This window comes from Aquarana catesbeiana, linkage group LG10 (genome assembly GCF_042186555.1).
Source record: "Aquarana catesbeiana isolate 2022-GZ linkage group LG10, ASM4218655v1, whole genome shotgun sequence".
Lineage (NCBI taxonomy): Eukaryota > Metazoa > Chordata > Amphibia > Anura > Ranidae > Aquarana > Aquarana catesbeiana.
Window position 1 is genome coordinate 179,046,955 of NC_133333.1, and position 23,159 is coordinate 179,070,113.

The 23,159-nt window shown below is 42.6% G+C and overlaps 1 protein-coding gene across 7 annotated transcripts in view; it reads left to right on the forward strand.

Moving 5' to 3' along the window:
• PLCH2 (phospholipase C eta 2) overlaps positions 1-23,159 on the forward strand; it is a 1,074,339-nt gene that overhangs the window by 947,448 nt on the left and 103,732 nt on the right. For all 7 annotated transcript variants that reach the window (XM_073602999.1, XM_073603003.1, XM_073603004.1 and 4 more), the window contains one exon: positions 21,699-21,791. In XM_073602999.1, the coding sequence (XP_073459100.1) occupies positions 21,699-21,791 (93 nt within the window). The remainder of the gene's footprint in view (positions 1-21,698; positions 21,792-23,159) is intronic.

The window sequence follows — 23,159 nt, forward strand, 5'->3', positions numbered from 1 at the left end:
TCTTCATGGCCGTGTTTGGTTAGTGGTGCCTCTTGCTTAGGTGTTGCAGCCTCTGGGGCCTTTCAAAAAGGTGTGTATATGTAATGACAGATCATGTGACACTTAGATTGCACACAGGTGGACATCATTGCACTAATTATGTGACTTCTGAAGGTAATTGGTTGCACCAGAGCTTTTTATGGGCTTCATAACAAAGGGGGTGAATATATACACACATGCCAATTGTCAGTTTTTTATTTCTGAAAAATAGTTTTATGTATATATTTTTCTATTTTTTCTTCACCAACTTAGACTATTGTGTTCTGATCCATCAAATATAATTCAGAAAAAAACATTGAGCTAAAGGCTGTAATGTAAAAAAATCAGTAAAAAGCCAAGGGGGGTGAATACTTTTGCAAGGCACTATATATTAATACAGCTTGACAAAATAGTGGCATTCTGCTTTAAGCAGCACTCCCTCCAAATACTAGACCCAATCTAGAGCTCTGCTCTTCCCACACAATAAAAAGTTGATGCAGAATTATACAAAACTGGGTTTGTGATATAAAGAGAGATAAAGCCGAAACAGATGCTTGTGATTTAATGAAAAGCCGGACCAAAGATTTTACCGTTCACAGTCTGTAGTACAAACTGTCTAATTGAAGCTTGGGAACCAGTGCACATTTTAATCTTTGAGTCAGAAGTAAGCCGTGCTAAGGAGAAGATTTTTATTAACTCCCAAATTAGTTTTCTGAAGGTAAAATGCCAGCACGTTTGTTGTAATTACTACTAATCAATGGGCATCGCAAAGGGAAGGTTTTAAAGCAGAGGCTTGCTTAAAACTATTGTGATAGATGTCCCAGTGAAGCAAAGTGAGTGTACAAAGTAAATCTTAGAGGTATATTTATACAAGAAACATTTGGCAAATATTCTTCCAGGTCCATGTGTTTTACAACATAAATGACCGTGATTAATTCTCTTCTAGAAAATGGTGACAATCATTCTATGCTTATGCACTTGTGCTTGGTGATTAGTTCTCATTTTCAGAAATACTGAAAAGGTGACCTAACCCCAAACCTCGTCCCCACTGTACATACCGCCATCGTACATACTGCCACCGTACATACATCCTCATTTGTCAGGGCTACCGAACCTAGGGCCAGATTTAGACCTTGGGGGCCCTGGGGCACAGGGGGTCCTCATGGGGGTCCTCATGCACAGAGTTGGTTTACATTCTTAAGGACTGTCACACATTTTTAAAATGTATGACACAACTTCATTCTGAGGTTAAGCGTACACACACATAGGCAGTCATATCTCTCTCTTTGTATGATTTGCTTGAGCTGCCAAAATTCGTTATTAAAAATGATACAATATACCAAACCAGAGTAAAAACTTTTACAGATAATAGCCGGTAAAAAAATTACTTCCCAAGATGCATTTAATAAAAAAGTGATATTTTAGATTTTATCTTACTTTATTATTTTTTTTTTTTTTTTTAAATTCAACATATATATACTTTTTGTTCAATATTTTTGTATAGAGAGGGGCCCCTTCTGTCAGGGGCCCAGGGCTGTTTCCCCTTTTGCCCCCTTTTAAATCCGACACTGCCCACACCTGCTCCACCAGTCTGGGGATATGAAATCCCCACCGCTCTATCTCTCTATTTTCTCTGGCCTGCGCTGCTAGGATGGACCAGATAGATTCTGATTGGTCAGCCCCATCACATAGGGAGGGGTGTTGGGTAACCTTTACAGTTTTTCCTGTGATACTTTAAGCTGCAAAGACAGCTAAATGAGGGTGTACACATGCTATGCTGCTTTGCTTCACGGCAGCACACTGGAGAGCGGAACTGCTGCTCTCACATAGATGTCTAGTTCCTAAGCCATCAGATGTATCCCCACTACAGTGCTCCAATCACAAACGCTCATGTTTCCTGTCCAGCGTTGTTGATTGGTGCATTGTACATGGGGCGTGGTTGAGTGCTGGAAACCTAGATGTGTAAGAGCAGTGGTCTAGTGTGCAGGGTGGTGCCAGTACAGGGAAGTTTTGTATTGCAGTAAGAAAAACTTCACACGTACGTTACATTTTATGCAGCCTGACTGAATACCACTATTAGAAGATAACTAAAAATGTAGGTTCAGTTGGGCTTTACTGAAATAAAAAAAATCAGACTTGTAAAAGTGTAAGATTCACATCAATCAATTAAATATGAGCTACACGCTAAAAATATGTGCTCGGTGGCAATACCCTTTCCTGTAGCAGAATGTTTTTACGCCGTCCATTATTTGAGACAGACTTGAGGCTGACTACAGGGTCTTATTAGGGGTCTTTCTGAGGAACAAGTCAGCTGGGCTCCTTTCTCCATACAATTTCCTTATTATTTTAGGGTGAAAGGTTATAATGCTTTTGCTGTGAAATGGATTAAAGTGTAGAACATCTGTGGGCTAAAATAGCAAAAGTAACAGAGTAATACCTTTAATGGCTAACTACAGAACAAGCTTCCAAGACACCTTCACCTCCGTAATCTGCTTGACGAAGGGGCTTTTTGCTTTGAAACCTTACTGAAGTACAGTAAGCCAATAAATATGTTGGCCTCGGTTGCATTTTTACCCTCAGGAACATTTTTTTTCAAGAGTCATTTGAGTTTGCTTTTCTCTTAAAGGATTAAGAGTTTTGCCTTGGATATGCTATGTCAAAAAAAAAAAAAAAAAATTATATATATATATATATATATATATATATATATATATATACACACACTCCCTGGCCACTTTATCGGGTACACCTGTTCAATTGCTTGGTAACACAAATTACTAATCAGCCAATCACATGGGAGCAACTCAATGCATTTAGGCATCTAGGCATGGTGAAGACGACTTGCTGAAGTTCTAACTGAGCATTAAAATGAGGAAGAATGTGGATTTAAGTGACTTTGGACATGGCGTGGTTGTTGATGCCAGGCAGGCTAATGTGAGTATTTCAAAAACGACTGATCTACTGGGTTTTTCATGCACAACCATCTCTAGGGTTTACAGAGATTGGTTCTGAAAATGAGAAAATATCCAGTGATGTCAGAGGAGAACGGGCAGACTGGTTTGAGATGATAGAAAGGCAACAGTAACTCAAATAACCAGTGGCTACAACCAAGGTATGCAGAATACCATCTCTGAATGCACAACACATCACCCCCTTAAGCAGATGGGCTACCGCAGCAGAAGACCACACCGGGTGCCACTCCTGTCAGCTGAGAACAGGAAACTGAGGCTACATTTTGCACAGGCCCGCCAAAATTGGATAAAAGAAGATTGGAAAAACTTTGCCTGGTCTAATGAGTCTTAATTTCAGCTGCGACATTCAAATGGTAGGGTCAGAATTTGAATGATGAAAGCATGGATCCACCCTGCCTCATGTTAATGGTTCAAGCTGGTGGTGGTGGTGCTGTATTGGTGTGGGGGATATTTTCTTGGCACACTTTGGGCCTTAGTACCAAGTGACCATTGTTTAAATGCCACGGCCTACCTCAGTATTGTTGCTGACCTTATCCATCTCTTTATGACTACAGTGTACACATCTTCTGATTGCTACTTCCAGCGGAATAATGCCCCATGTCACAAAGCTCAAATAATCTCACCACCGGTTTCTTGAACATGACAATGAGTTCACTGTACTCCAATGCCCTCCACAGTCACCAACTCTCAATCCAATAGAGCAGTGGTCATCAACCCTGTCCTCAGGCTGGATTCACACCTATGCATTTTTAGTGCTTTTTGCATTTTGCAGATTTGCACTACAGAACGTATTCCATAGGAAAACATGGTTGATGGACTGTAGGGCAAATCTGCAAAATGCAAAAAGCACTAAAAATGCATAGGTGTGAATCCAGCCTCAGGGCCCACTAACAGGCCAGGTTTTATGTATTACCTTGGTAAGTTAATTGGCTTCTGTCCAAAATTGGCCCTAGTATATGAATGTGAGTTTGGGGACCTTGGATAGTGGGCTCCTTGAGAGTAGGGATCGTGAGTGTGCGATGTATGTGTGGAGCAATGTGTAAATTGACGGCACTATATGGGTACCTTAAATAATAAAAAAAAAAAAATAGGGATAATTGTAGACATGCACACTCACTCAGGTTGAACTGGATGAACTGGTGTCTTTATTCAACCTTACTAAATATGTAACTATGTAAATGCAGACTAGAATACTGCAATCACTGAGCAGCAAATGATATCATGATGTGATGTATTTCAGTTATCTTGCAAATCGGGCCTGTTAGTGGGCCCTGAGGACAGAGTTGATGACCACTGCAATAGCGCACCTTTGGGATATGGTGGAACTGGGGATTCGCATCATGGATGTGCAGCTCACAAATCTGCAGCAACAGAGAGAGAGAGATCTTGTTAAAGGTTCCCTTCCCTTCCTATACATGGTTGATATATTGTATATGTGTATATAAGAAGTGCAGGGAACCTTTAGAAAGTTTTTGAACTATGGAAGGTAAAATAAAACTCCACTTTCAGCACACTTGGCCCTCACAAAGTTTCTGTGTGATCAAATGTTTCAGGACCTGTGTGTCTCTTTTGACTCCCAAGCCACTGATTGCTGACTGTAGGGTGGTTTATTATTTTAGTAGCAGTACTGCAGTATATCTCAAATCGGTCATTATGAGTATGACTCCAGTTTCTGGGACACTGATTCTATCCACAAGGGAAATAGAAGGAGCACTACGTAGACACCATCATGCATTGTAAAATATTAGGGCAATTGACAGGCTCACAATATGGGACCCTACTAATAAAATCTCTATGGAGGAAAAGTGCATGAAATATTGCATTAAGAGCCTACCTGTATCTGCCCTGTGTTTGTGGTGGCTCTTGGCCATCCCATGGTAGTGGAGGATATAGGAGGCCTTGACATACTTTGAGACTTCAGAGGTGTTCTGCTGGCTGTCACATTGCAGGTCAATCCAGTTACGGTACATTACTTGTGTTTAGATGCAGGTCTTTATTTCTGACAGTGGCTAAACTGTTATTGCCAGGCACAGCTCGCTCATCAAGAATGCCATGACTTGGCCAAAGTTCATATGTGGTTGAAACACCATTTCACTTTTTTGAAAAGAAAGGATTACAATCACTCAGTGGTCAGACATTTTCTTGTTCACTGATTTTTATTAGTTTATTTTAATATTGATATGTACACTAGGAGCCAATGTACAAAAAACATAACCACAATTCTGTATATACCAGGGGCAAGAGTGTACAGAAAATCATTTTTAATCCATAGACCGAACAACATAACAAACTGGAGCAAAGAGAGTACAGCATAACAGATTCTGGGGTGACATTGTTTAAAATATTGGAATACCGTTACTTGGAGTTTTGATGATCTGAAATATTTGGAAAAGATAAAATATCTCAATAGTTACTCAAACTAATCATAAATTGCATATTTAGGGTTACGTATAGTTAGAAATGGCATATGGTTATACAATAGATCTTGCTGTGTGTTTATTATTTCTGATTGGTATTAGCTGGCCTCAAGTTAAATTTCAGAACCGACCCATCCATTATATTTCAAAAAGATTATTACAAAAGTACATTACGCCACCTTTTTGTACAGATTTGGACCTGGACATTTTCCAGACAGACTTGTCAAGTAAAGGCGTTTAACCTAGGTTTGATTTTTTTTTTTTTGATTCATTATTTTATCATTCTTCTTACAACACATCCCTCATTAATACATGTCAGCACAGATCTCTCATGCATTATGGATAGGCATTGACTGCTCTAGGAATGTTTGGCAAATCTTTCGTAAATTGAAATAATCATCACTGTGTGCCAGCAGCCTGAATCTGTGATTCAAGTTCAGTTATTTATAGGTTATGAAACCCTGTGCCTGCATGTAGCATATCCTTTATGTGCTGTTAGCAGGCAATCGGGTACCTGCAGACTGCTGCACTTCATATTGCTTCAACTTTTCTATTGCAAGCAGATGTGCTCCCAAGACGCAAACTGCTGACAGCAAGGGCAGTGTATAAAAATGTTGATCAAGCAGTCCCTATGCTCCTTTTGGCGCTAAGTCATACATAAACATGTATCCTTTGCATTCAACAATGCAGGTGCCCTTCAGTTGGCACAGGATGTTTCCTAAGCATTAACATAGGTGTAACATGATTATATTATATACATCTATTAGGGCTGGCCACATCATTACAATTTATATGTGCTAAAACGTAGTGTGCTAAAAGTGCATGAAAACTAGTTACCATTATAATCTATGAAGCTCTTCACACCAGTGCATTGCAGTAGGGGGAAGTGTGTTTTATTTTAGAAAAATCTTGCTTTCTACATTTTTTGTGCATTTTTGTAAAAATGTAAGTTATATAGTAGTCAATACCAACATCAATAGCAATAGCATCAAAAATGAACTGAAAACTCAATATGCATTTGTCAGAAACCATGAATCAGACTGAGACAGAAGTACAGTTAATCACACTTGTTTAATAATAATAAAAAGGTAAACAGAGTAAGCGTAGTCAATACATAGCCAGAGTTCAGTAACCAGATCGGGTAGTCAGCCAATGCCAATGTCAGAGAGCCAGAGATCAACGTAGTAGTACAGCAAGCAGAATCAGGAGCCAGAAGGGACGTCAGCCGAGCAAGTCTTCAACAGGAAAGCAGGAGAAAGTCTCTGAGATGTGACCAAAAGTGAAGGCAGAGATGAAGTGAGCTGGACAGCTTTAAATAGCCGGGACTGACGAGCAGATCATCAACAGCTGAGTCACTGTGGAGAGAAAGGAGCTGGCAATTAGCCAACAGCTGAGTGGCCAGCTCAGAGAAGGAAGGGCTGAGCCCAGCCCTGACAGTACCCCCTCCTCAACGACCCCTCCCTTTCGGAGGACCACCGGGCTTGAGGGGAAAACGCCTATGGAAATCACAGAGGAGGACAGGGGCATGTACGTCCGAGGATGAGACCCAAGAGCCCTCTTCCGGACCATACCCCTTCCAATGCACCAGGTACTGTATGCGCCCACGGAACCTACGCGAGTCAATGATGGACTGTACTTCATACTCCTCATGGTTCTCAACCTGTACAGGGTGAGACGTGGCACCGAGGTGGTAAAGTGGTTGCAGACCAAAGGTTTAAATAAGGGGACATGAAACACATTAGAGATGCACATACTAGGAGGAAGGTCCAACAAGTAAGCCACTGGGTTGATCCTGAGAAGGATACGGAAAGGCCCAATAAACCGAGGTGCAAACTTCAAAGAAGGAACACGAAGTCGGAGGTTACGAGACGACAGCCAGACTCTGTCCCCAGCTTGGTAGGAAGGCGCAGGCAGGCGTCTGCGGTCAGCATGGAGTCTGTACCTATCATTAGCATGTCGCAAAGCCTCCTGGACTTGTGCCCAAATTGAACTAAGGCCACGGAGATGCTCCTCTAATGCAGGAATACTCTGCGGAACAAATGAGGCAGGCAACACAGAAGGTTGGAAACCATAGTTCGCCATAAACAGGGACAAACGGGAAGCTGAATTTAAGACACTATTGTGAGCAAACTCCGCCCATAGTAAGAGGTCTGACCAGTTGTTATGATTGTCAGAAATATAGCAATGTAGGAATTGCTCCAAGGACTGATTGGCTCATTCTGCGGCCCCATTAGACTGCGGGTGATACGCAGAGAAGAAAGCAAGCTGAATACCCAACTGTGCACAAAAGGCTCGCCAGAACCGGGACACAAACTGACTAACCCTGTCTGAGACAACCACCTTGGGTAGCCCATGTAAGTGGAAGATCTCCCGAGCAAAAATAGAAGCCAGTTCCTTAGAAGTAGGCAACTTCTTGAGTGGAATACAATGCAACATTTTCGAGAACCGGTCAACCACCATAAAGATAACTGTGTTGCCCTGGGAGTTGGGTAACTCCACAATGAAATCCATAGATAAGTGGGTCCAGGGCCTCTCTCCATTGGGTATGGGTTGTAGGAGGCCCACTGGAAGGTGTCGTGAAGTCTTACTCTGAGCATACATGGAACAGGCAGCTACGAAGGCGGTTACATCAGCACGTAGACTAGGCCACCAGAATTGTTAGGAAATGGCCCAAAAAAGTTGATTCTTCCCAGGGTGGCCAGCAGCCTTGGGAGAATGGTAAGTCTGGAGCACAGCAATACGGAGACTCTTGGGAACAAAGCAGTGGCCACAAGGTTTCTCAGGAGGAGCATCAACCTGAGCAGCAAGAATTTTGTCACCCAAAGGAGAAGTAAGACTGGTGCGAACCGTAGCCAGAAAACGATCAGAAGGAATCGCAGGAAGCGAAACTGACTCCATCTTGGAAGTGGAGGAAAATTGTTGTGACAAGGTGTCAGCCCTTACATTCTTAGTACCGGGTAAGAATGAGACAATGTAGTTAAAACTCAACAAGAAAAGAGCCCATCGCGCCATCCTGGGAGAGAGGCGCTTAGCCTCAGACAAGAATGTGAGATTCTTATGGTCAGTAAGAATGAGAACTGGCACAGTGGTACCTTCAAGGAGATGTCTCCATTCTTTCAGGGCTAAAATGATCGCCAACAGCTGTCACCAATCTCGTAATTGCACTCTGCCGGTGACAATTTCTTGGAAAAGTAGCCACATGAATGCATAGCGCGCTCAGAGTTAGGACGTTGACACAGAAGGGCACCAACTCCAATCTCAGAAGCATCAACTTCTAGGATAAAAGGCAATGTAGGATCAGGGTGTGCCAACACAGAAGCAGAAACAAAGGCAGCCTTGAGAGTCTCAAAGGCCTTAATGGACCCCAGAGACCAACTCTGTGGGTTGCCGTCTTTCCTGGTCATATCAGTCAGGGGCTTGACCAGAGACGAGAAGTTACGAATAAACTTCCGATAATAGTTGGCAAAGCCAAGAAAACGCTGCAGAGGACGTAAACCCATGGGTCGAGGCCACTGTAGGACCGCTGAAAGTTTCACTGGGTCCATAGAAAAACCAGCAGTGGAAATGACATAGCCCAGGAATTTAACCTGTTCACAATGGAATTCGAACTTTTCCAATTTACAATAGAAATTGTTCTCTCTTAGTCTCTGAAGCACACGACAGACATCTGTGTGGTGGCTCTCCAGGGACTTGGAAAATATGAGGATATCGTCAAGATAAACCACCACACATAACTGCAACAAATCTCGGAGGACATCGTTAATAAACTCCTGGAAAACTGCCGGAGCGTTACAAAGGCCAAAAGGCATTACGAGATACTCATAATGACCTGATCTGGTATTAAACGCAGTTTTCCACTCATCGCCCTCCTTAATCCTGACGAGATTGTATGCCCCTCTCAAATCAAGCTTCGTGAAAACCGTTGCTCTCTTGAGGCAGTCAAATAACTCCGTAATCAACGGAATGGGATAGGCATTCTTAATCGTGAAACGATTGAGACCCCTATAATCGATACAAGGTCTCAGTTCACCACTCTTCTTCTTCACAAAAAAGAAACCAGCACCAGCAGGAGACGAGGATTTGTGGATGAAACCTCGAGAAAGTGCGTCTGCAACATACTCCTCCATGGCCTTACCCTTCAAGACCGACAAAGGGTAAACCCGGCCACGGAGGGGTATGGCACCAGGTTGACGGTCAATTGTGCAATCATACGACAGGTGTGGAGGCAAAGTACCGGCTTGACCTTTGTCAAAGACATTGCTAAAATCGCGGTACTCCACTGGCAGGGAGGAGAGTGAAGAGGTGCACAGGACCTTGGCTACCTTCTGGAAGTATCTCTCACAGCACTGTGGCGACCAGGACAGAATTTCAGCATGGAGCCAATCAAAAGAAGGGTTGTGCTTTTGTAACCAAGGATAACCGATAACCAGCGGAAACTTAGGTGAGGAAATAATTGGAATTGGATTATCTCATGGTGAAGGGCCCCTACGGCCATGGACAAAGGAACAGTCTCATGAGTCACATGGGCAGGCTGTAGAGGTCTCCCGTCAAGAGCCTCAATGGCAAGTGGAGTGTCACGCAGCTGCAGCAGAATCTAGTGCTTCGATACAAAGGCAGCATCAATGAACAGACCTGCAGCCCCAGAGTTGATTAAAGCCTGTATCTCGATAGACGACTCAGCCCAAGAAAGGGTAACTGAAACCAGGGGCTTATCTTTCTGGGAAACTGGAGACGAAACAACGCCACCTAAGGTCTGTCCGTGACAGGACCTCAAGGTTCGGAGGTTCCCTGGACGGGTAGGACAAGACTTCAAAAAGTGACCAGCCTGGCCACAATAAAGGCACAATCGCTCCCTCCTCCTAAGGGCTCTCATCTGCAGAGAGATGCGTGAAGCCCAAGTGCATGGGTTCATCTTCACAGACCGACTTGGTACCAGGAAGCATTGGAGGTGAGGGAGGCAAGGGTAGGACTGCAAAGCTCAGACAAATGTACAGGAGGCTTGCGCCAGCGCTCTGTAAAAAGGGAGTCTTTCTCTGAGTCTGGAGTCAATGAGGATGGCAAATGTGATCAACCTCTCCAGCTCAGTGGATATATCTCGGGCAGCTATCTCATCCTTAATGTTATCCGAGAGACCATGAGAGAAGGCAGCCACGAGGGCCTTATTGTTCCAAGCAACCTCTGCTGCCAGAGTATGGAATTCAATGGCATAATTGGCAACAGTTCTCGTACTCTGTTTGAGGGACATAAGGCTCTTGGCAGAAGAAGCGGAGCGTGCGGGAACGTCAAATACCCTTTTGAAGGAAGCCACAAATTCTGGGTAACTCAGGACCATGAGTTTTTGCATCTCCCATAGAGGGTTTGCCCAAGCCAAGGCTCTCTCAGAAAGCAAAGATATCACGAAACCTACTTTGCTTCTGTCCGTGGGAAACGCCTGGGGCAGCATCTCAAAGTATATCTCAACCTGGTTGAGAAACCCTCTGCATTGAACTGGATTGCCCCCAAATCGCTGGGGAAGCGGAGCGGAACCAGACATGCCTCTTATAAAGGTAATACTCGAGGCGGGTGCCTGCACAGAGACTGGAGCAGCAGCAGGGATGGCCTGCAACACAGGTTGTACCGGAGCAGTCATTGTGGAAGATTCCAGGTGAGCCATGCGACTCAGGAGTGTTTGTAATGCCAAGGCAAACTGATCCTGGTCATCCAATCTGGAAAAAATATTACCAACAAGTGGACTGACTGCATCTTCTGAATTCATGGCCTTCGCCTACTGTCAGAAACCACGAATCAGACTGAGACAGAAGTACAGTTAATCAAACTTGTTTAATAATAATTAAAAGGTAAACAGAGTAAGCGTAGTCAATACAATGCCAATGTCAGAGAGCCAGAGATCAACGTAGTAGTACAGCAAGCAGGATCAGGAGCCAGAAGGGACGTCAGCCGAGCAACTCTTCAACAGGAACGCAGGAGAAAGTCTCTGAGATGTGACCAAAGGTGAAGGCAGAGATGAAGTGAGCTGGATAGCTTTAAGTAGTCAGGACTGACGAGCAGATCATCAAAAGCTGAGTCACTGTGGAGAGAAAGGAGCTGGCAATTAGCCAACAGCTGAGCGGCCAGCTCAGGGAAGGAATTGCTGAGCCCAGCCCTGACAGCGTTTACATTAGTGCATTTTTCAATCCAAACTGGACGAGGGTGCACCAAAGGCCACCAAGATCAAATTAAACCTTTATTACAGTAATCTAAAAGTATGTTTAATGGCCATAGATGTGAATTCCTACAGGGTGAGTTAAAAATACACGCCCATGAACTTTAATGGCATCCCAGTCTTCGGGGTTCAACATTGAGTTGGCCCACCCTTTGCAGCTATAACAGCTTTAAGTCTTCTAGGAAGGCTGTCCACAAGGTTTAGAAGTGTGTCTATGGGAATGGTTGACCATTCTTCCAGAAACGCATTTGTGAGGTCAGACACTAATGTGAACAAGAAGGCCTGGCTCCTAGTCTCCGCTCTAATTCTTTCTAAAGGTGTTCTATTGGGTTGAGTTCAGGACTCTGTGCAGGCCAGTCAAGTTACTCCACCCCAAACTCGCTCATCCATGTCTTTATGGACCTTGCTTTCTGCACTGGTGCTCAGTCATGTTAGAACAGGAAGGGGCCATCCTCAAACTGTTCCCACAAAGTTGGGAGCATGAAATTGTCCAAAATGTCTTGGCATGCTGACGCTTAAGAGTACTCTTCACTGGAACTAAGGGGCCAAGCCCACCCCCTGAAAAACAACCCCACACCATAATTCCCCCTTCACCAAATAATTTGGACCAGTGCACAAAGCAAGGTCCATAAAGACATGAATGAGCGAGTTTGGGGTGGAGGAACATGGCTGACCCGCACAGAGCGCTGACCTCAATAGAACACCTTTGGGATGAATTGAAGTGGAGACTGCAAGCCGGGCCTTCTCGTCTGACCTTACAAATGAACTTCTGGAAGAATGGTCAGACATTCCCCTAGACACATTCCTAAACCTTGTGGACAGCCTTCACAGAAGAGTTGAAGCTGTTATAGCCGCAAAGGGTGGGCCAACTCAATATTGAATCCTACGGACTAAGAATGGGATGCCATTAAAGTTCATGTGCGTGTAAAGGCAGGCGTCCAATACTTTTGGTAGCATAGTGTATATTATACTTGTTTTAAGTACCTCCAAGTAACATAAATCTATATAAATGTCAACTTGTATAGCAAACAATCAATTATTCTGAGCTAAGACCGTTCTACATATGTATGGGACACAATGATAGCAATATCACCCCCATATGATCCTATCATATGTATACCCAAAACAGTTTTAAGATTTATAACTGGGCTTATTTACCTATATGGTCTTAAAAGATGCAGATGGCGGCTATCACTGTTCACCTGTCCCACCATGAAGTGTACATTAATTGAGAAAGAAAGGAATAGTGTCTAAAATCCTATCTCTCAAAAAAAAAAAAAAAAAAAAAAATCCTATCTCTCAGAATGTGAAGCTATCTCTCTTAATGCCTATCAAGACCTATCTCTCTGATATGTCTGATATGTAATGCGGTACACTCATTCACGTGAATGCAATAACACCACTAATGGGTGAGCTCCATATTAAACATATCCACAAAAAACCTTTTCTAATAGAAAACCAGTGTCTTGGCAGACATATTTTTGTACTTCATCCCAGGAAAAAAATATTATATTGTGTGACCCCTAAGGGTTATACATGTACAACAGTTTTATTAACAGACCTAATTAAATCTCAGTGGACATACATCCATAAAATAAGCATATATGTGCATACAATATATTTTACAAACAATTTTGAACACAACAGCATTGCCTTAGGCAGTTTGCTTTTTCACAAACTGATTTCTCATTTCTCCGCCTTTTTTGCAGACAGTGTCTGCCTCTTCAGGACTGAGATTAAATATATCTGTTGGAGCTTGGCAAAGCATCATCAATCTAAGTTAAATATATAGAACAAGGAATCTACAAATATATAACACTGAAATACGTGCCTTAAAGATATGTTCACAAAAGTCTATAAGATACTCATAATGTACACATTTAAGATGAAGATGTCAGTAACTGTCCCTCTTAAAAAAAGAACAATGAGGAGATGGTGGTCTGCATGACCACAAAAAGAGCATCCAGAGCTCCTCCTCCTGGAAGACTTACCAGCAGAAAAGCCTGTGCCACATGGGATCCATTATGGTCACATAACAGATCATACCAGCTTTCATTGGCTAAGAGTCCTGCCTGACGACCAATTTAACGCCCTGTCTGAAATGCACACACCAGAAAAGTCACTGGTGGTCAAAAGCAGCCTTTTCGTGTGAAAACCGTGCATAGGTGGTCGTTGGTGCCCAAATTGTTACCGAAACTGGCCCATCCTGGCCCCACACATGCTTGCAAATGCCACAGCAGAGCCAAACAGGACCAGACATGCACTAAGGCAGCAATGACCGGGATCATGCAAACCAAAAGCTACCTGCAGCCAGAAATCAAATAAGAAATACAAAATCTAATTTGAAAACAAAAGAAATAATAAATAAATATAAAAACAAAGTCAAACACAAAAAAAAGACATAACGCCAAAACAAATACAAAGCAAACCCAAAAACAAAAAAATTAAGAAACAAAAAAGCTAAGATGGTAAACAAGATGAGCAAAGTCTATGAAAAAAAAGGGATTCATGCTTATTTAATTAAAGGCCTCTTTAAGCTATAAATCAACATTATAGAAAACACCACAGACACATGTGGGGTATAATGAGAGGTTAAATGGGAGGGTCATTGCATCAATACAAGGGAACATATATAATAGAATAGAACCATAAATAGGGAGGCTAACCTAATAGATCAGCTGGGTACCACTGCATGTGAACCGTGGTAGAAATTACAGTCGTTTGGCTCAGCATCAATCACATAATCCAAATATTGGAAAAAACACAACTGGGAGGACTCGCCTAGTAAATTGGTCAAGCATCATTGTTGTGTGCACCACATATTTTACCAAAGAACGAGTTGATTTAACCACTTAAGGACCGGAAGAATTTCCCCCTTTGTCATCGAGAGCAGTGATCGCTGTAATGTGACTAGTAGCCCACCCCCCCCACAGTTAGAATCACTCCCTAGCACACACTTAACCCCTTCATCGCCCCCTAGTGGTTAAACCCTTCATTGCCAGTGTCATTTACACAGTAATCAATGCATTTTTATAGCACTGATCGCTGTATAAATGACAATGGTCCCAAAATTGTCTAAAAAATGTCCGATGTGTCCGCCATAATGTCACAGTCCTGATAAAAAATCGCAGATCGCCGCCATTGCTAATAAAATGCCATAAAACTATCCCCTATTTTGTAGACGCTATAACTTTTGTGCAAACCAATCAATATATGCTATTGCGATTTTTTTTTTTTTTTTATTTCCCAAAATATGTAGAAGAATACATATTGGCCTAAACTGAGGAAAAAAATTGTTTTTTTTATATATTTTTGGGGATATTTATTATAGCAAAAAGTAAAAAATATATGGGTTTTTTTTTTCAAAATTGTCACTCTTTCTTTGTTTATAGCACTAAAAATAAAAACCGCAGAGGTGATCAAATACCAGCAAAAGAAAGCTCTATTTGTGGGAATAAAAGGACGTCAATTTTGTTTGGGTGCAACGTCGCACAACCACGCAATTGTCAGTTAAAGCGACGCAGTGCCGAATCGCAAAAAGTGCTCTGGTCAGGAAGGGGGTAAAATCTTCCGGGGCTGAAGCAGTTAAAGGGCCGACGTACAGCTATAGCGATTCGCAGGAACAAGCCGAGTATAATGACAGCGGCTGGTCGGCAAGTGGTTAAAGTACTGTAACTATATAAAGTGGACAATTTACCACTTCTATAATTTATTTAAGAGGATATTAAGAGAGTGAAGCGTTGTGCCTATGTTAAAACATATGACTGCAAGTGCAGTGTCTTCTGCAAGTTCTGGAATTCTGGCCTTTTCTTTGTTTTTATTTTGGCTGACAAATTTCAACCTGGCTCCTTCAATTCTTATATTGAAGGAAGTTGGGGTGCAGACAGAGCCACCCATGGCTTGAATTTTGGCTGGTTCATCAAGAACCTGTCAAAATGCACTCCATGTGTGGCCAACTTTATACTCCCCTTCTCCACTCTCTCTTGCTACTCCAACAGAGCCCCACAAAATAACCAGTCTGAGCAGCCATTTTCCAGGCTTGAACTCTGTTATGCAAGGTTGTGGCCATAACCTCATCGAACCTGTGTAAGCTATGACACCAGCCAACAAAGAGCCTGTAAAGATTTAAGGATGCAGAGCGGTGAAACAATCTGGAAACACTGGGATTGCAAGTATAATTAAGAGCCTAGAGCAGTGATGGCGAACCTTGGCACCCCAGATGTTTTGGAACTACATTTCCCATGATGCTCATGCACTCTGCAGTGTAGTTGAGCATCATGGAAAATGTAGTTTGAAAACATCTTGGGTGCCAAGGTTCGCCATCATTGGCCTAGAGAATGGATTTTTTAGAAAGGTTGGCACTTCCCTGGATGTGCAAAGTGATGGAACCTCATTTAGATAAAACTGTTGCTTTGAACTCTACAGAAAAAAGTAACACGCAAATTTAAAAAAATGTTTTATTTGGGTATTAACTCGAAAAAAGTACCTTCCATTGCTCTCAGCCGTCTGCAAAATTTATTTTTGTTGCTACTGTGATCAGACTTCCTGTTAGAGAGTGGCTACATTTGGTCTCAAGGTCCCACTGTATGTAGGAACGTATCCACCCTCTATCACTCACTACTGAGATGGACTATGGGATGTTCAGTGTGCATAGAGTAGCGCACATGATAGCAAATAACACACACTGCTCATTCCAAACAAATGGAAGAATGGCAGAAATTCAGGTAAGTATTAACTTCAAAAAAGTACCTTCCACAGCAAGAAACAATTTAATGAAAAATAGGTTACAGGGCCATTAAGTAGTGGATGTGTATGGATAATTCTTGGAGAATAAATATATTATTTTGGGTCAACTGAAGTTGTCCTAAAAAAACAGATCATAACTGACCAACTCCTACAGGTTACACCTAATTGTAGATGGAGTAAAAGTTCAGAATGTAAGATAACATCAAACATGCTCACACAACATATTCAGTAATCAGCCAGTTTACTGTCAACAGCCATCCATGTTAATGACTGGCATTAATGTCAATGCCAAAAATAGACCCCTATGAAATTTTCTTTTGTTGTATGACACCAAGATGATTAAATATTCAGAACAAGCCAGCATCGTACCCTTGAGATTGGAACACAATAAATTGGCAATTACCACTCCCAGCAGACAAAAATGTGCCTGATACAAGAACAGGGGAAAAAATTATCTTCCTATATAGTCAGAGAACGCCAGACAAAGTTAATTGCAATAGCTTGAATTAAAGTACTCAGGATCCACAAATAGGTAGCATGATGTAATAAAATACTCACGCGGGTTTTATCAATCAGACACCAGACATCTCATCTACCTTACTTCCACGTTCCCCGCTCTCTTTCTCATTAGCAATTAAGCTACTTAAGAGCTGGTTATTAAGATGCAGAATTTACATTTGAGTTAGTTAGCATGGCGAGCTGCACTAAGCTCTTTGAATAGCCTGGCATGCAGGGATCTAAGGGCTCATTATTCTTTGTTTTAAAACAATATGCAATGCTTAATGTACTACTCCCTGATGGAAACGCGGCATTGCCCACAAAGAGCCGGAGCTTCTGTTGGAATATTTGATTAAAAAGGGATTTATCGGTAAAGTATCTGATGTGATGTTGCTTATTCTAATGTTGGCACATGTTAGAACCATTGTAAGGATTTGGGTTGTGTTAGCACCAGCTAATGATCCTGTTAATGGCAGTCTCCAGGTGAACACTCAATAATATACATGGAAAGTGATAAGCTATTTAGCTGTCTGCTGTTTACTTTTGGAATTTGGAATAAAAGAAATCCAATCAAAGTGGGCCAATGATGTTCTGGGCATAAGTGCCACCAGCCATTACACAAAATGCAGTTCTGCCCATCAGATATCTCTGTCCTCGTGCACAAACCCCATTGATTAGAACTTTGTTCCCAGCTGCAGGGAAGTGATTTGCAAAGGAGACTGTTGCAGGTTATAGAAGCTTTTTGTCTATGGTTTATAATCATGGTCTACAAACTGTGGCCCAGGGGACGGATGTGTCCCTTTGCTTGTCTTTGTCTGGCCCTTAGGGCACTATTCTCCCACTGATACGAGGCACTATTCTGTCAACTGACATTTACAATGGGGCACCATTTTTCCCATTAGCATCAGCAATGGGGGACTATTTCTCCCATTGATGGTGTACTATTCCTCTACCTAATACCAAGTGTGTTGACGTATGCTTCCACTGATGCCCGGAAAATTTCCACCCCCCGCTGTGGATAGTCTGGCCCTCCTACATTTTGAAGGATAATAAACTGGTCTTTTGTTTAGAAGGTTTGGTGACCCCTGGTTTACAATATGACTATACATTTCTTCTGAGTAAACTTTACTTTTTCTGTTTTAAACAGTGGGGGCCCGTGCGTTGTTAGGGGTGTATAGGTGCCGCCCCCCCAATTCATGTGTCCGGCCCCCTGATCTACATGCAGGGTGCCGGACGCATGGATTTCAATGGGGGATTTTTTTTTTAAGCACCTGATTAGAGCCAGACAGTCTAATAGGCTTCAAAAAAGGGTGGGCTCAGGGCGCAGAACAGTGTGCCCAAAGCCCACCTAGTTGTGTGACAATAGTGAATAGTCCTAAGGCCGATTTCCTGATTGGCTGAAAGGAGAAGCTACCCTATTGGCCGAGGGAGGACGCGCACGGTGAGACCACCTCCACATTGCCGAGAAGGAGACACAGGGAAAGTGTTGCGGGTGATAACCGACTGGGGGGGATTTGGGCTGTGCACCATTTGCCGCCCCCCCAAAAAAAATACCACCGGCCACCACTGGTTTTAGATTTAAACTGTATTGAAATCCAAAAATAAGAATAAATTGTTTACATAGACAGATCTCTGTTCTGTGAGTCTGCCTGATGATCGTCAGATGCCAGCGGACATCAAGATCGGCTTCTGATGTGAGTAATCGCAGCAGAAGCAGGCCGTGGCGGAATAGGCGGAAGTGCAGAATCACAAATCTATATGTCACTCTGCACAGGTGGGCCACCCTGTAGCAGTATATCTGCTATGCGCCAGTCCTTAAAGTGGTTGTAAAGCCACTGTAGCACTGCCTTCTTGGGGGTTGCTTGATAATGTATGTTCTCCTGTGCAGCCATGACCCTGTGAACTCTCCAATCCCTCTGAAACTCTAGGTTCAGACATGTGTATACCTTTAAATGACAGACACAAACATGAAATTTCAACTCTCTATTAGTTTACTTATTTGAGAAGAGAGGTTTAAATCAAGGATTAGTCAGCCAAATCTTGCTGGTAACCAAGACTTGGCTGAAATAACACTTGCAGCAATAACAGTGGATAATGACAAAAAACAACAATAAACACTGTCACAATAGAATACCTTGGAAAAACTATTTGTGGATACACATTAATATTTCCTGTGTTAAAGTAGTACCCCGAGCTGACTCCTAAGACCTTTAATACTAATGAGAGATAATGTACTGTGATTATAAGCGAAGTGTCCCCTCTTAAGAGCAATAAACAACATGTCCCACAAGCAAAGCCTTGCAAAATCTTCGCAAAGTTGGAGCTCATAAAGCAATGATTCCTTACTGTAGAAAATGATGATAGACAGGCAGAATACCTAATCCTGGTATTTACAAAGCTATTTGTAATCCAAATGGGTGTCACCTATGCGCAGTGTTCAAAGTGTGGTATTTAATAAGGTAGTGGAATCTGCGGGCATAGGCCCCCTTACCAATCCTGATAGATCTCGGTAACCTCCCAGGAGAGCGATCAAATGATTCTTCTTACTGCAGATGGGTACAGATGGCGATCAGTCTGCTAACTCAGCGAACTGGCTGTTTCCACGATGTTCAGCACTACTGCGGGGTGTCTTCCTACAAGTGAGCGACGTCTGGACTCGCTGGGACTGGAGCTGCCGGCTGGGTGCTGCGTGATAGGCCGCAATCTCCTCTCACAGCAGCGGCGTGATGCTCACACGGTGGGATCCAGTAGGCAAGAGAGCGTAGGCCTGGTTAGCAGATCCCTTTATAGTCTTTCCCACAATTCTCCTGTGAGGCAGATGGTCTGCTGGGAGATGTAGTCCATAGTCCGTTCTGCAATGCAGCAATGTCTACCCAGAAGACTACAGCTCTCACAATGCCTTTTTCTATGCTCAGAACGTGATGTCAGTGATTTGAGCCCAGCACTAGGAGGACATAGGAGCCAACTGGAATGATAGGAGGCAAGTCTGCAGAATCTGATAACCGTAGTCCTCTCCTGGCTACATCACTATATTATCATCATACCATCCCATCTGTTAAATAACAATATATGTGTCTGTGCTGTATAAAAAAATTTAACGATTTCTACCTTCTTTCAGAGCGTCTCCCAGCGCTCACGTTACTGCTCGCCTCTCTCCTCTCCCGGGCTGACAACTACAGGGGGAGGGGTCAAGCACTTCCGCTGACATCACCCGGGGAGGAGAAGAGGCGAGAGACAAGCAGTCACGTGAGTGCCAGGAGACATTCTAAAATAAAGTAGAAATTGGCATCTTTTTTTATACAGCACAGACACTGGGACACATATTATTATTTAACAGATGGGATGGTATGATATAAACATAGGTTTTATAGCAGCCAGAAGGGGCGAGGAGCAGAGCGGAACTGGTAAAAGCAGACAGGCAGGGAGGGGGCAGAGGAGGACATAGCAGGGCTGAGGATGACAGAGGCATGTAAACTGACCATGGTGTCAGGGCTCAGCAGCCATGATAAACTGTGGTCAGTTTACAGGGGGGTGGCTGAACCAGGCAGGATCAGCCAAGTATTTTAGATTATACAAGGGGCCAAATTACACAGCACAAGCAATATGCTGTAGAACATGCTTTAAGAGAACAGGATCCATTTTTTTTAGGGTAACAAACACTTTAAGCAAGTAGCACTTCTCTTGTCCTGTATGCTGGGCATCATTCTCCATATATGTTCAAATTCTTGGTGTATGGACCCTGCACAGTACCACTTCTTATGTTCTGTGTGCTGTATTTAATTCCCTGTATATGTTGTATTCTGTATGTATGATCTCCCCAGATCAGTGTCTCGCTGGATCAGCGTGAAAGTCTAGCAGCCAGCATTTTCAAAACAGAAATGGCAGCTTCCAGATAGTTTTCCTTTAAAAAATAAAAATAAACAAAAGCAAAGTTTTTGTTTGAAGTTATATTTTAAAGCCCTCATTATTTTCCTTTTATACTAGTATCTGAAAATGTGTTATTACCTAAATGATTTTACGTAAAATTTAAAGCATCATAAACATTTTAGCAATAGATAAATAGTACAATATATACAGTGGAATATATGGGTGACAGCTGTGGAAGAAGGACTAAAGGCTTTGGTTCCCTTATAGGGACTGTTCCTAGGAAGAGGGGACTATGAAATGATACGGCAGCAGTATTCTAAAAAGCCACAGTGCACCCTAGTGGTGGATTCTTGAATAATCAAGACTGTTCTGAGCTAAACTGTTATAAAATATTGTCAGCATTTGGAAAACCTACAGAATGTTTATGAGAAATACTGTATGTACTTGGCTGCCCCTCTTAATCAGGGTGCAGAAACGTGTCTGAAAACAGGAAGCTGTGGTATCCCGCATATGTGACACTGAGTCTCCATGACCAAAAACATCAATGAAAAGGTTAGGCCAGGGGCAGCCAGTCAGGATGGGGTAGCTAAGGGCTAGGATGATTCTGGATGCCCTCTAGCCAGAAAATCCGCAGGCTCTATCTTACTTGCTGCAGCTGCTAATGCATACTGTGAGAAACTCTTAGTGTGCAGTGAAATCGGAGTAAGGAATTTTAGTATAGAAGTGGTGCCTGTAGAGCTGTTCAAGAATGAAGGTGAAGCTGGAGTTTAGTTTAATATTTTTCTGTGAAAACTGAACTGGATGATACCAGAAAGTAGGTTATGGTGTAGAAAGTTTGCCAAGCCACCAGCTATCAGCACTGCTGTCATTGTGCTTACTTCCAGAATTAATCCATTTAGCCATGAAATGTTAATTTTCTTTCATAAAATGATAAATGTTGCATGTGCCCAGACTAACATAGGGATATCTGTCTTTCAGAGTAAAACGGAGGAAGAGCTGGAATCTGGAGAAGAGCCTAGTCCCAACAAGCGTCACAGTCGTTCCTTGATGGGAAGTTTTTCTAAGCACAAGGTGAGGGTTAGGGGTAGTCTATCATAGATTATATAAAATATCTGAACAAGGGAAAGACAACGATTTGGACTTTTAATGCACTGTATATGAAAATGTCATAGTAACAACATTTTTTTTTATAGGTTAGTGTTGCTAAACCCCTACATTCACGATATCTGGTCCCCACAGTACACAGAACATGGAAATGCAATAGTTTCAGTTAATATAAACTGCTAAATACCTTTTCTCATCAGCCATTAGAGCAGTCTTGTGACTTCTATCAGTGTCTGGTTAAAGCTTGTAGGAGTTTTCATTCTCCCCTGATTGTCCTACGAGGCTGCAGGACCCCTGACCCTCTGTCTGAACAGTGCTGATTGGCTCTGTGCTGATCACATGCACCCTCCATAATAGAACATGCATACAAATTTTAGCAAGGTGGTTGCCCCCCCCCCCATTATGGACACAGCAGGCCTTCAGACCCAGGAACTTGAAAATAGGGCCATGTCAAACTAGCAATCCTATCTCTAGCAAGAATTCCCCAGCAGCAGAATTGCTGGAATGTGTAGGAAGCAACTGCTAAAAACACTGCAAAAGTCATCGGGGTGAAAGTGTTGCTTTCCTCCTCAAGCCAGCGGGAGAGTGATGCATGCAGGCAGAGGAATGATACTGCCTCTGGCAAGTTTTCGTCAGTAGTAAGATCCTTAGTGTGACATGGTGTTCTGATATAAGAAATTGTAATGTGGTTTAACTGTCCTGTAGCTACCAAAAATGGTAAGTTGAGTGGGACTAGCCGTTTAAATACTCCTTCACAATAATTTGTACCAGTTTCAACATTTCTAAGGAAAAGTTTGTTTTCGCTCAGTATGAATTGAACAAGGTTTTGAAATGAATAAAACTGTTTCACCTGTCTACCCCCATAGGGGTTGCAGATGACACAGCCAGGAACACAACATCTTCAGCTTTCATTCAAACACTGTGAAGAGTCCTTGAGCTTTGTTTCTATTTTTTTAGTGGGGTAATAACTTGGAAGTGGATAGGAATTATGAGGGTGGCCCAATGTGATAGCAACAAAATCAGGGACAACTTCCTCCCTATATACAGCGCCAATTGATTCTTCTTCTTTACTCTGTGCAACTCCAATTGATTCCTCTTTTAGTAGCTAACAGTCTCTGTTAGATCAGGAACAGCCCCTTACAGGCTAGGAACGCTCAGTCCCTATTAGGAAGTAGCACAAAGTGTTGTAAACTGCATCATGGAGTACCTACAACTCCCTTTTAGACACTGATCCAAGTTATACCACCGCAGGAAATGCTAGCCCACCTGGCTGACTCTGCTCCACCAGCCCACCTAGCTCACATGGTTGACTCTTCTCCAGCAGCCCACCTGGCT